General features: G+C 29.6%; 2 protein-coding genes across 5 annotated transcripts in view; one reads left to right on the top strand and one right to left on the bottom strand.

Annotated features, from left to right (window-relative positions):
• Positions 1 to 7072, top strand: part of LOC111687302 (protein Tob1) — a 43228-nt gene extending 36156 nt beyond the window's left edge. For all 4 annotated transcript variants that reach the window (XM_046946382.1, XM_023449733.2, XM_046946384.1 and 1 more), the window contains 4 exons: positions 3063 to 3800; positions 3902 to 4078; positions 4147 to 4502; positions 5850 to 7072. In XM_046946382.1, the coding sequence (XP_046802338.1) occupies positions 3648 to 3800; positions 3902 to 4078; positions 4147 to 4502; positions 5850 to 6774 (1611 nt within the window). In that variant the 5' untranslated portion in view covers positions 3063 to 3647 and the 3' untranslated portion in view covers positions 6775 to 7072. The remainder of the gene's footprint in view (positions 1 to 3062; positions 3801 to 3901; positions 4079 to 4146; positions 4503 to 5849) is intronic.
• LOC124418979 (protein Tob1-like) lies at positions 113 to 1579 on the bottom strand. The gene is made up of 3 exons (XM_046947026.1): positions 819 to 1579; positions 541 to 717; positions 113 to 472 (listed from the first exon to the last, which is right to left on the bottom strand). Exons 1-3 carry the CDS (start codon positions 969 to 971, stop codon positions 113 to 115), a joined length of 690 nt encoding a protein of 229 aa, XP_046802982.1. The 5' UTR covers positions 972 to 1579.
• Positions 7073 to 13600: the final 6528 nt, after the last annotated feature.

Here is a 13600-nt window from a genome sequence, read left to right as displayed (position 1 = left end):
TTCAGTTTTAGTTCTGTTCCAAATTTGTTCCAAATCTGTTCTAGTTCTATTAAAGTTATGTTCTGTTCCAGTTTCGTTCAGTTCTAATTCATTTCTATTTGAAATCTGCTACTTACTTGTTAGTTCTCTTCGAGTTTGTCTTCAATTTGGTCGAACCAAATTTCGTTTGAGCAAATGTGGCCGTGGTAAAAGTTAATGGTGCCTGTGAACGTTGCAAAAAGGAACCGCCATTTAGAACAGCAGCAGCCACCGGATTGGGGCTACCCTTATAAGTGGGAGAATTCGAAGAAGCCGATAAGGGTGATGAACCAGCCAAAGGCGAAGTCTTGGGACTTAAGCTCAAATTATTCATGCTCGTGTTAACGGCCTCGATGGGACGAAAGCATTGAGCTTCAGGATTAAATGTTTTATTAACCTCTCCATCGGCAGAGGAGTTATCCTCTTGATTGTCGCTATTCTCGGAATAGAGAATCTATAAGGAAAATAGTATTTATATGTAATGACATTTAAGTAAAAATGTTAAAGATCTTGTAAAACTACCTTAACGGAGCCCTTTTCTCCAATGCGATAGGACACCTCTCCGGGGTCCACCCATACGGATAGCTCATTTGGAAGATTTTCTAGAATATCTGTTATGGGCACGCCACTTTCACGGGCGGCACGCTCCAAAACGGAATCAATAGGATCGCCTGTTTTGAGGCAACGAAATGCAGAACCCTGTAAATGCGGAACAATGAAGAAAATTTTAAATTTAAAGAAAAAGTTATAAATTAATACTTTGTTTATAAACATTTTTAAGTGATTTTAGTTGCACTTACCTTAAAGGGCTTTTCAGGATACCAATGTCCTTGGAATTTATCTCGTAATGCTTTTTCCAACTCTTCACCGAATATATTCACACGCCTCCTGGGCAGTTTATTGTACAAATATGAAATGACGAAATTTAATGCAACTTGTATTTCAATATGCATTTTTGTTGTTGTTTTTGTGGTTTTGTCGTTGTTATTATTGTTGTTAAATAGTTACAAATATCACTGTGATAACTTATAATGAAGTATTTTAGTTGTCGCAATTGATTTTTTTGTTGTTTGTTTTTCTCTGCTAATTACATTAAAGTATTTATAATCTGCAAAGGTTTCTTGATTTGTTTTATCTTAAGGATTTTTTATCTACAAAATATTTAAATTATTTTAATATGACTGCAATGACTGTTTGTTTGTTTGTTTAACTGTCTATTCGACTGACTATTTGACTTTATAGAATTTATAAGCGTATTATGTTGTAATAGTTTCGTAGATGTTTTGTTGTAGTATTTATTTATTGTTAAAAAATTCTTTTTGTTCTGCTTAAATTTTTCAAAATTTAGTTTACTTTTGTTGTTGTTTTTAGTTGATGTAATTTTTTTCTTTGGCAACGTTTTGTCTTTTCTGTTTCTGTATTTTCTAGATTCTACTTGTGAGATGTTTGTTTTATAATTTGTCGTTTTGGAATTTCTTTTTTTTGTTGGTTTGTGGGAAAGAAATAATTTTATACGTAGTTGTTGTTTAATTAATGATCTGTAAAGAAAAGAGAGAAGAGTTAGGAAATAAAACATTAGTGAAAAAAATTAAAATTTATTTATCATAATCTTAAACGAAATGTTACAGTTCAAAAGCAATAAATTTTAGATACATATTTGATATATTAACCAAACTATTTTTAACTAATCTTTTAAGTAACCGAACGAGACATGAACTAAAACTGAACTAGAACTGAACTAGAACTGAACTAGAACTGAACTAGAACTGAACTAAAACTGAACTAGAACTGAACTAGAACTGAACTAGAACTGAACTAGAGTTCAGTTCTAGTTCAGTTCTAGTTCAGTTCTAGTTCAGTTCTAGTTCAGTTCTAGTTCAGTTCTAGTTCAGTTCTAGTTCAGTTCTAGTTCAGTTCTAGTTCAGTTCTAGTTCAGTTCTAGTTCAGTTCTAGTTCAGTTCTAGTTTAGTTCTAGTTCAGTTCTAGTTCAGTTCTAGTTCAGTTCTAGTTCAGTTCTAGTTCAGTTCTAGTTCAGTTCTAGTTCAGTTCTAGTTCAGTTCTAGTTCAGTTCTAGTTCAGTTCTAGTTCAGTTCTAGTTCAGTTCTAGTTCAGTACTAGTTCAGTTCTAGTTCAGTTCTAGTTCAGTTCTAGTTCAGTTCTAGTTCAGTTCTAGTTCAGTTCTAGTTTAGTTCTAGTTCAGTTCTAGTTCAGTTCTAGTTCAGTTCTAGTTCAGTTCTAGTTCAGTTCTAGTTCAGTTCTAGTTCAGTTCTAGTTCAGTTCTAGTTCAGTTCTAGTTCAGTTCTAGTTCAGTTCTAGTTCAGTACTAGTTCAGTTCTAGTTCAGTTCTAGTTCAGTTCTAGTTCAGTTCTAGTTCAGTTCTAGTTCAGTTCTAGTTTAGTTCTAGTTCAGTTCTAGTTCAGTTCTAGTTCAGTTCTAGTTCAGTTCTAGTTCAGTTCTAGTTCAGTTCTAGTTTAGTTCTAGTTCAGTTCTAGTTCAGTTCTAGTTCAGTTCTAGTTCAGTTCTAGTTCAGTTCTAGTTCAGTTCTAGTTCAGTTCTAGTTCAGTTCTAGTTCAGTTCTAGTTCAGTTCTAGTTCAGTTCTAGTTCAGTTATAGTTCAGTTATAGTTCAGTTCTAGTTCAGTTCTAGTTTAGTTCTAGTTCAGTTCTAGTTCAGTTCTAGTTCAGTTCTAGTTCAGTTCTAGTTCAGTTCTAGTTCAGTTCTAGTTTAGTTCTAGTTCAGTTCTAGTTCAGTTCTAGTTCAGTTCTAGTTCAGTTCTAGTTCAGTTCTAGTTCAGTTCTAGTTCAGTTTTAGTTCAGTTCTAGTTCAGTTCTAGTTCAGTTCTAGTTCAGTTCTAGTTCAGTTTTAGTTCATGTCTCGTTCGGTTACTTAAAAGATTAGTTAAAAATAGTTTGGTTAATATATCAAATATGTATCTAAAATTTATTGCTTTTGAACTGTAACATTTCGTTTAAGATTATGATAAATAAATTTTAATTTTTTTCACTAATGTTTTATTTCCTAACTCTTCTCTCTTTTCTTTACAGATCATTAATTAAACAACAACTACGTATAAAATTATTTCTTTCCCACAAACCAACAAAAAAAAGAAATTCCAAAACGACAAATTATAAAACAAACATCTCACAAGTAGAATCTAGAAAATACAGAAACAGAAAAGACAAAACGTTGCCAAAGAAAAAAATTACATCAACTAAAAACAACAACAAAAGTAAACTAAATTTTGAAAAATTTAAGCAGAACAAAAAGAATTTTTTAACAATAAATAAATACTACAACAAAACATCTACGAAACTATTACAACATAATACGCTTATAAATTCTATAAAGTCAAATAGTCAGTCGAATAGACAGTTAAACAAACAAACAAACAGTCATTGCAGTCATATTAAAATAATTTAAATATTTTGTAGATAAAAAATCCTTAAGATAAAACAAATCAAGAAACCTTTGCAGATTATAAATACTTTAATGTAATTAGCAGAGAAAAACAAACAACAAAAAAATCAATTGCGACAACTAAAATACTTCATTATAAGTTATCACAGTGATATTTGTAACTATTTAACAACAATAATAACAACGACAAAACCACAAAAACAACAACAAAAATGCATATTGAAATACAAGTTGCATTAAATTTCGTCATTTCATATTTGTACAATAAACTGCCCAGGAGGCGTGTGAATATATTCGGTGAAGAGTTGGAAAAAGCATTACGAGATAAATTCCAAGGACATTGGTATCCTGAAAAGCCCTTTAAGGTAAGTGCAACTAAAATCACTTAAAAATGTTTATAAACAAAGTATTAATTTATAACTTTTTCTTTAAATTTAAAATTTTCTTCATTGTTCCGCATTTACAGGGTTCTGCATTTCGTTGCCTCAAAACAGGCGATCCTATTGATTCCGTTTTGGAGCGTGCCGCCCGTGAAAGTGGCGTGCCCATAACAGATATTCTAGAAAATCTTCCAAATGAGCTATCCGTATGGGTGGACCCCGGAGAGGTGTCCTATCGCATTGGAGAAAAGGGCTCCGTTAAGGTAGTTTTACAAGATCTTTAACATTTTTACTTAAATGTCATTACATATAAATACTATTTTCCTTATAGATTCTCTATTCCGAGAATAGCGACAATCAAGAGGATAACTCCTCTGCCGATGGAGAGGTTAATAAAACATTTAATCCTGAAGCTCAATGCTTTCGTCCCATCGAGGCCGTTAACACGAGCATGAATAATTTGAGCTTAAGTCCCAAGACTTCGCCTTTGGCTGGTTCATCACCCTTATCGGCTTCTTCGAATTCTCCCACTTATAAGGGTAGCCCCAATCCGGTGGCTGCTGCTGTTCTAAATGGCGGTTCCTTTTTGCAACGTTCACAGGCACCATTAACTTTTACCACGGCCACATTTGCTCAAACGAAATTTGGTTCGACCAAATTGAAGACAAACTCGAAGAGAACTAACAAGTAAGTAGCAGATTTCAAATAGAAATGAATTAGAACTGAACGAAACTGGAACAGAACATAACTTTAATAGAACTAGAACAGATTTGGAACAAATTTGGAACAGAACTAAAACTGAACTAGAACTGAACTAGAACTGAACTAGAACTGAACTAGAACTGAACTAGAACTGAACTAGAACTGAACTAGAACTGAACTAGAACTGAACTAGAACTGAACTAGAACTGAACTAGAACTGAACTAGAACTGAACTAGAACTGAACTAGAACTGAACTAGAACTGAACTAGAACTGAACTAGAACTGAACTAGAACTGAACTAGAACTGAACTAGAACTGAACTAGAACTGAACTAGAACTGAACTAGAACTGAACTAGAACTGAACTAGAACTGAACTAGAACTGAACTAGAACTGAACTAGAACTGAACTAGAGCAGAACTAGAAGAGAACTAGAACAGAACTAGAACAGAACTAGAACAGAACTAGAACAGAACTAGAACAGAACTAGATCAGAACTAGATCAGAACTAGAACAGAACTAGAACAGAACTAGAACAGAACTAGAACAGAACTAGAACAGAACTAGAACAGAACTAGAACAGAACTAGAACAGAACTAGAACAGAACTAGAACATAACTAGAACAGAACTAGAACAGAACTAGAACAGAACTAGAACAGAACTAGAACAGAACTAAAACAGAACTAGAACAGAACTAGAACAGAACTAGAACAGAACTAGAACAGAACTAGAACAGAACTAGAACAGAACTAGAACAGAACTAGAACAGAACTAGAACAGAACTAGAACAGAACTAGAACAGAACTAGAACAGAACTAGAACAGAACTAGAACAGAACTAGAACAGAACTAGAACAGAACTAGAACAGAACTAGAACAGAACTAGAACAGAACTAGAACAGAACTAGAACAGAACTAGAACAGAACTAGAACAGAACTAGAACAGAACTAGAACAGAAATAGAACAGAACTAGAACAGAACTAAAACAGAACTAGAACAGAAATAGAACAGAACTAGAACAGAACTAGAACAGAACTAGAACAGAACTAGAACAGAACTAGAACAGAACTAGAACAGAACTAGAACAGAACTAGAACAGAACTAGAACAGAACTAGAACAGAACTAGAACAGAACTAGAACAGAACTAGAATAGAACTAGAACAGAACTAGAGCAGTACTAGAACAGTACAAGAACAGAACTAGAACAGAACTAGAACAGAACTAGAACAGAACTAGAACAGAACTAGAACAGAACTAGAACATAACTAGAACAGAACTTGTTCTTTAAATGATCTAAACTAATAATTTTTTTGTTAATCTTCCTTTATAGCACTTCATATCGCATGTCCCCCACTGAATTCTCCAACTATATAAAACAACGTGCCATGCAGCAGCAACAAATCCATCACGGTCATGGTCACTCACCCAATGGCGGCAGTGGACAACCCGGCAACCATTTCGGACCCATTGGTCCCGTCTCCCCAGCACGTTCTCTATCGCCCAATCCCCTGTCATTGGGTTTGACTCAGAATGGTACTGCAGCCAATGGTGATCCCTTCTATTTTCCCAATATGGCCATGGGCATGTATCCACAGTTTAATAATCATCATCGTAATTTGTTCGATACACATTTTCATGCTGACAACAATGGTTTGTATGGTCATGGTAATAATGGTGTGACTGGTCATGGTAAATTTAATAATTATTTGGAACCACATGGTTTCTACGGTATGGGTGGTGGTAATCATATGCCACCACATCAACAGCAACCACAATCACCCATTGGCCTAAATGGTCAACAGCAGCAGCAACAACAACATCCAGTAGGTGTTGTGGGTAATGCTGCGGGTAATATGAAAAATTCAAATGAAAATATAAGTAATAATAGTGTTAATGCTAAGGAGAATGCGGGCAACAATAATAATGCTGCCAATATAACGGTAACCGTAACCAATGGCTCGGTTAATGGCTCCGAAAGTAATGGAGCCGTTAGTCCTGTTCCATCAACAGGTTCGGCTACTGCCGCCAATCAAGCTACAAATACTGAAAGACAAAGTGCTGCTAATGCTGTGGCTGCTGTAGCAGCAGCTACTGTTGCTGCTGCCGCTTCCTCCACAGCTAATAGCAATAATTCTCAAGATTCTGGAAATAATGCTGCTGCTACAGCTGCCTCCAACTCGAAATTGATTGATGGTCTCAATTCATTCTATTCCAATACCACTGGCTCCTATCAACAATTATTAGTTGCCAATTAAAAATCACTTTTACACTCACAAAAAGAAAGAGTCCTTTAAACCAAAAATATGAAAAAAGAAAACATAAAATAATATTTTATTAAAATGACACTAAAGTAATCACCATCTACAAAGAAAAAAAAAGTAATTAATTAATAAAAAAAGTGAATATCTCTCAAATAGAGTCTATAATAGAAAAACCAAAAAACAAAAAGCAAAAATATTAATAATTAATTACAATTAATGAAAAAATAACGTACATTTAATAATAAATATACATACAATATATATTTTTTTAAACGCTTAAAAATTTAAAACAAAAAACCAAAACACATTAGTTTAAACAAGGACTTAATTTAAACAAAACAAAAACAAAACAAAAAAACTTTGTATAAAATGTTTATCAACATCATTACAAAATTTTGCAAAAAAAAACTCTTTTTTTATTTTTTTACATTTATTTTTTTGTAACTAGTTGTAATTTTTTAGATCATTAATATTAGTAGAATGAAAACAAGTCATACAACAAGAAAAAACCAAAACATACAAAACAAAAAAGTATATATTTTTTCACTGTTAATTTTTTATACACATTTTAAATACTATTTAATATTAAACCAAAACATGGTGAAAAACCAAATTTGAAAATAAAACCGAAATCTTATCTAAAATTAAACTAAATATACATACATACTAACAAAACAAAAAAACTTACATACCTAACACAATTATCCACAAAGGTTTAACTTTAAAAGTTCTAGTTTAACTTAGCTTTAAGAAAGGTTTAACTATTCTCTTTTTAAAAAAATAGAAATGAAAAGAAATTTTCACAAATTTCTGAATGCCTTCTTCAAAATGTAGGGATTTCTAGCCCATTTCTAGCATAATTATATTTCAGTTCTAGTTCAGTACTAGTACATTTCTAGCTCAGTTCTAGTTCAGTTCTAGTTCAGTTCTAGTTCAGTTCTAGTTCAGTTCTAGTTCAGTTCTAGTTCAGTTTTAGTTCAGTTCTAGTTCAGTTCTAGTTCAGTTCTAGTTCAGTTCTAGTTCAGTTCTAGTTCAGTTCTAGTTCAGTTCTAGTTCAGTTCTAGTTCAGTTCTAGTTCAGTTCAAGTTCAGTTCTAGTTCAGTTCTAGTTCAGTTCTAGTTCAGTTCTAGTTCAGTTCTAGTTCAGTTCTAGTTCAGTTCTAGTTCAGTTCTAGTTCAGTTCTAGTTCAGTTCTAGTTCAGTTCTAGTTCAGTTCTAGTTCAGTTCTAGTTCAGTTCTAGTTCAGTTCTAGTTCAGTTCTAGTTCAGTTCTATTTCAGTTCTAGTTCAGTTCTAGTTCAGTTCTAGTTCAGTTCTAGTTCAGTTCTAGTTCAGTTCAAGTTCAGTTCAAGTTCAGTTCTAGTTCAGTTCTAGTTCAGTTCTAGTTCAGTCCTAGTTCAGTTCTAATTCTGTTCTGTTCAAGCTCTGTTCTGTTCTAGTTATGTGTAGTCTTTCAATATCCTGTTCTCTTGGAATATAATTTTAAAAAGAGAATTTTAAATTGCGAATTGCTCTCATCCTTTATCTCTTGAAAATATCTGCCAAACAAGGACGTAATCATCTAGTCAATCAAGCTTCAGATTTCAAAATCTTATAAAAATAATGCGGATTTGAAATTTCAAAATATCCATTTTTTACATTATTTAGTAACTCTTAACTCAATATATGAACGTTTTAACTGAAGTTAAGAATTCTTTCAGTCTTTTCTTTACATCCTTCGGAAAATTTAGTTATACTTTTAAAACTAAAATTTAAACTAGAACTTTTACAGTAAAGCTCTGCTTTAAGGCTAAAATTAACAGCGCATTCATAACAACTAAAGTCAAAAAAATCCTTACGATATTGACTATATTATAAAGAAAATTAAAGCGCCTCTACATTAATTAATTTAGCTAAAAATTCTCCCCTTAATTAATTTAATCTAACTAATTTAAAATAATTTTGTTAAGTTTTTTTTATATAAATATTAAAATCTTTTAAGATTTTGTAATTTTATCAATTCTATAAAGTTAAAATGTTTCTTTTTTTATATACATCATTAAATACCTAAGTATATGATTACATATTATATAAATGATCCTATAAATAATATTAATATTAAATCTATATATATATATATAATATATATTTTTTTACTGTTACTTTTATTTCTCTTGTTAAATATTTTTTTATATTATATTGATGTTATATATCTATGAATATTATCTCGTCCCCACTTCCCCAGATTTTTAGCTTTTTCTAGTAGATTTTTTTTTATTAAAACAATTAAAAATATCCCTAAAGGAATAATAATTTTATATTAATATTATAATTAATAAATAATTAACTTTTAAAGTGAATAATGTTTAACTTAAATATAAACAAAAAATTCGTTCATATCTCTTTGTTAATTAATTACTTGCAAATAATTAGTAAAATTTTATTTTATAATTTTTATTTTACTTTTTTATACATCATAGTTAAATAACTAAATAAATGCGATTAATTTTACATAAATACCTATTAAACATTTGTATTGTTTTACAAATGTTGTTTGTTAATTTTTTTTATAATTATTTTTTTATTTTACTTTAAAAGTTTTGTAATTTTTATGCTAATTTTTACACTACACCTACATACATACATTTTTAAATGTAATTTTTATTAATTTCTGTTTTTTTTTAATGTTTATTATTACAATAACTACCATTATTTTTGTATTTGTTAAATATTGTTTTAATAATTATTATTAAAGAAAACAAATCATTTTTTTATGTAGAACATTTTTATACTTTTTATACATGCTTATTATTATCAATAATGAATGAATTGCAGAATAAAAAAAAACAAAAAAAAAACAAATGTTTATTTTTATATTTAAATAGATTTTATAAAAATCAACAAAAAAATTTAAATAAAGAAAAAAAAATCATGCAAAATTTTCTTTTATCACTGTTATATTTTTGCAATAAAAACAATTTATATTTATTTATGTGTTTTTTTTATTTATTTAAGGCGTTAAGTTTTGTTTTTTAGTTATTTATTATTATTTGTTTAATTATGGACATTAATTGCTTCTATTGAAATGTTATTACAATTTACAATGTGTTTAGTGTAAATAAATAAAACACGATTACAATAAACTCGACAGACTACAAGCGACAATTGTCACAGATTTATGTAGCACTTCAAACAGATTAAATTCCTAAATCACTTGTTTATTTCGGAGAGTTTGCATCATTTAATTGACCTAAGAGCAGTTTTAAATATTTTAGTAATTTATGCCAGACAATCTTAAATAGTCAGTTTTATTCTGTCACGAGGTACCAGATTCAAAGGTTTTATTTGGTTCCAATTCAGTTCTACTTCAGTTCTAGTTCAGATGTAGTTCCGTTCTAGTTCAGTTCTAGTTCAATTCTAGTTAAGTTCCAGTTCAGTTCTAGTTCAGATTAAGATCGGTTCTAGTTCAGTTCTAGTTTAATTCTAGTTCGGTTCTAGTTCAGTTCTAGTTCAGTTCTAGTTCAGTTCTAGTTCAGTTCTAGTTCAGTTCTAGTTCAGTTCTAGTTCAGTTCTAGTTCAGTTCTAGTTCAGTTCTAGTTCAGTTCTAGTTCAGTTCTAGTTCAGTTCTAGTTCAGTTCTAGTTCAGTTCTAGTTCAGTTCTAGTTCAGTTCTAGTTCAGTTCTAGTTCAGTTCTAGTTCAGTTCTAGTTCAGTTCTAGTTCAGTTCTTTCTTTCTTTTGATATACTAATCAAGGTTTAAAATTGTTGTTTTGAACTTTAAAGTAACATTTTCTTTCCCTTTTTAAAAATATAAAGTTTATGTACCTTTCGAAAATAAAAATCGTTTATATATATATATTTATATAACTATTAAAGCAAAACAAACAAATCATGTTGAAATTATTAATTAATAAAAAAACAAAGGATTTTTGTACTTTTATACTTCATTTAATTTGTAGTTTGAAAAAAGAAAAACAAAAATGAATTAAGTTAAAAATATTTCAAAGTATTGTTGGAATTTGAGAAAAAAACAAGACAAATTATTAAAGCTAAACATAAATAGTCCAGTTATCTGAAGAAAATTTGAAATATGAAAATATATTATAAATTGTATATTAAACTTCCAACAAACCTGATAAGCAATTTGAAAAATATTAATATATATTTTTAAACAAAAACTAAATATACATATTAAAATACTGTATATTAGAATTTATATTTTTATAAACAATAAATAAACAAATAAAAGAAAAAAACTGCAAAAATTTTTTACAAAATAAATATGATTTTTTTAGTTTTTTGTGTAAAAACTTATAAACATGTAAATATTTTTAAAATATAATTAATAAAAAGTATAAATTAGAAAACAAAGAAAAACAAAACATTTACAAAAACAGTAGTCTGATTATGATAAAAAATATAATTTTTTAAGTTTTATTATTTTTGTATTTAATTAGAAATAATTTTTTTTTACTTAAAAATTAAAATTATTTAAAAAATATTAAAAAATAAAAAAACAAATTTATAATTTGTTTTAAAAATAAATAATTTCTTAAATTTTTTACTAAGTAAATAAAAAAAACATAATATTAGTTTAAAAGAAAAATAAATAAAAAACATACTTGCATATCAATGGATACAATAATATTTATACTTAAAACAAAAATTTATTATTATTATTAAAATTAATAATATATATTCGATACTTAAACTACAAAAGAATAAAAAATTATATACACTGTTAACTACAACAAACTCTCATACTTTTTTAAAATTGGACTTTTTTTTAACTAAAACAAAAAACTCAAATTGAAGATAAAAACTTAAAAAAAAACTATAATCGGTATTAACAAAAATAAAATTATATATAATAGTAATTATATAAAAAAATTCTTTTTTACTTTTTACATTTTATATGTACCTATATGTGTGTGTAATAAATATAAAAAAATTATTAAGAAAAAATTTATAAAAAAAAAGAAATAAAATTTTTGTTGTTGTAAAATAAATTTCAAATTGTTTCAAACAAAACCCCAAAAAAATTGGAAAATTATTTTTTTTTTATGATTAAAAACAAATTTCCTAAATTGAAAAATTATTACTTTCTCATTTAAAAGGAATTTAAAAATAAAACTTTGAAAATTTTGTTAAATTTCAAAAATATTTTTAATATTTTGAAATTCTTCTTCTTTTGCTCAAGTATCGTCGGAAATTCTGACTCGGAATCTAGATATATGATTCCGTAATTCCTAAGAATCTTACAATTAGTGTTCGTGAAGAATGTTATTTCCGGAATAACATAAATTTCAAGATAATTGGTTCTTATTTCGATGAATGCCCGACAGTGCCACATAAAGAGCTCCAGAGATTCACTGTTCTCTCCGTCTGAAACAGTACATCCAATTTTGCATAGATGTGCTCGTAGTCATATGTGTCGACTCAGTATATGTACTTTAGACTTGCCCATTTTGAGGAGAGTTTCACTGCCCTCACCATCTGAAACAGCACGTCTAATTTTAAAGAGATTTATCATCTTGCTTTCACCAGGGTCAACCCATGGTCTATGTGGTTCTACCCACCTGCCTCGAACTCGCATCCCTTGAAAGACCTTTCGCCCGTTCGTTGCCGACTACTCCCATATGATGTAAACCTTATGTTTGAGAGAGTATTCAGTTAATAATTCAATACGATCTCAGATTTAACTCTATCGCCTTAATTGCCTTCTAGCTGTCGGTAACGACTTCCAAAGTCATTCGATCGTGTATGTATGAGAAGTGGAAGACATCTGATTTAACATTAATACATAAAAATCTTTCTCCTTTATAGGAAACTACTCTGAATTTCTCCATTCCATTATTATTCGTTCAGTGAGCCTTTTAATTTTTTCTTTTGGGTGGCACTAGAACTAACTTGATTCAATCAGTTGTGTCTATTGGATCCTTATCAATAAGAGGATTATTCAACTCTCTTAAGAGGGCAGTTTCAGCCAAAGTCCCTTTCTTTCAATATTGTGTGTATATTAGAAATTGAAGATATCAATATATAGAAAACTTTTCCCATTTTAGGAAACGACTCAGGATCTTTGTGTTCCATTATGAAACGGTTTAACTTTCTCGTTGGGTGGCACTAAACCTAAAAAGTTAGGCTTAGTTCAATCGGATGAATCTTCTTGTCCTTATCGGTAAGAAGGACTTCCTTTCAGTCTCAATTGTGAGCAGGTATTGTGGTGATATCATGCTCATCATGGGAGAAAAGGCTTAATCGCTTTGATATCATATTGCTTATCGGAATATTATATAATCTCTGTGTTAAACTAGTTTCACCCAATGATGATTCGACATATCCTTTCAAAACTATATTTCATGTTACATGATCGTGTTATAAATTTCACTTTCTCTATTTCATATTGGATATAAAATCAAGAGATTACAAATCAAGGGTTACATTATTCGCCTATTCAACGAAATCGCTGTCGAAATTAAATTTTATATATTTGTACCAAAAAACTAATTTTTTTCTTCGCGATTAACCGATTAAATCGATTGGATTAAGAGCAGGTATTATGGTTTAATCATGCTTCTAGATTAATAATGAAGCCGTCTACTTGGATCCGGCTTGGATCTCTTAAATTACTAACAGACATAACGTTGATATCATACACCACATCAGAGTTTAAAGTCATTCACTCTTATAACTTTTTTTGGCAGTAGTTTCACCAAAAGAATCCTTCAACTTATCAAGTGAATTGAAGAACTCTTGGTCTCAGCGATAAGAGGGTTTTCCTCCAATTGCCGAATGTGAATAGGTATCACTTTGATATAATATTTTTAATAGGAAAATATAT

This window comes from Lucilia cuprina, chromosome 3, assembly GCF_022045245.1.
Source record: "Lucilia cuprina isolate Lc7/37 chromosome 3, ASM2204524v1, whole genome shotgun sequence".
Lineage (NCBI taxonomy): Eukaryota > Metazoa > Arthropoda > Insecta > Diptera > Calliphoridae > Lucilia > Lucilia cuprina.
Note: the sequence above shows the minus strand (reverse complement) of the source record. Positions and strands in the feature narration are given on the sequence as shown.

Bases quoted from the DNA above. Each gene is read 5' to 3' on its own strand.
- LOC124418979 (XM_046947026.1), bottom strand. From the start codon at position 971: ATGCATATTGAAATACAAGTTGCATTAAATTTCGTCATTTCATATTTG. The intron at 718-818 runs GTAAGTGCAACT...CCGCATTTACAG, and splicing joins ATCCTGAAAAGCCCTTTAAG to GGTTCTGCATTTCGTTGCCT. The intron at 473-540 runs GTAGTTTTACAA...TTTTCCTTATAG, and splicing joins GAGAAAAGGGCTCCGTTAAG to ATTCTCTATTCCGAGAATAG.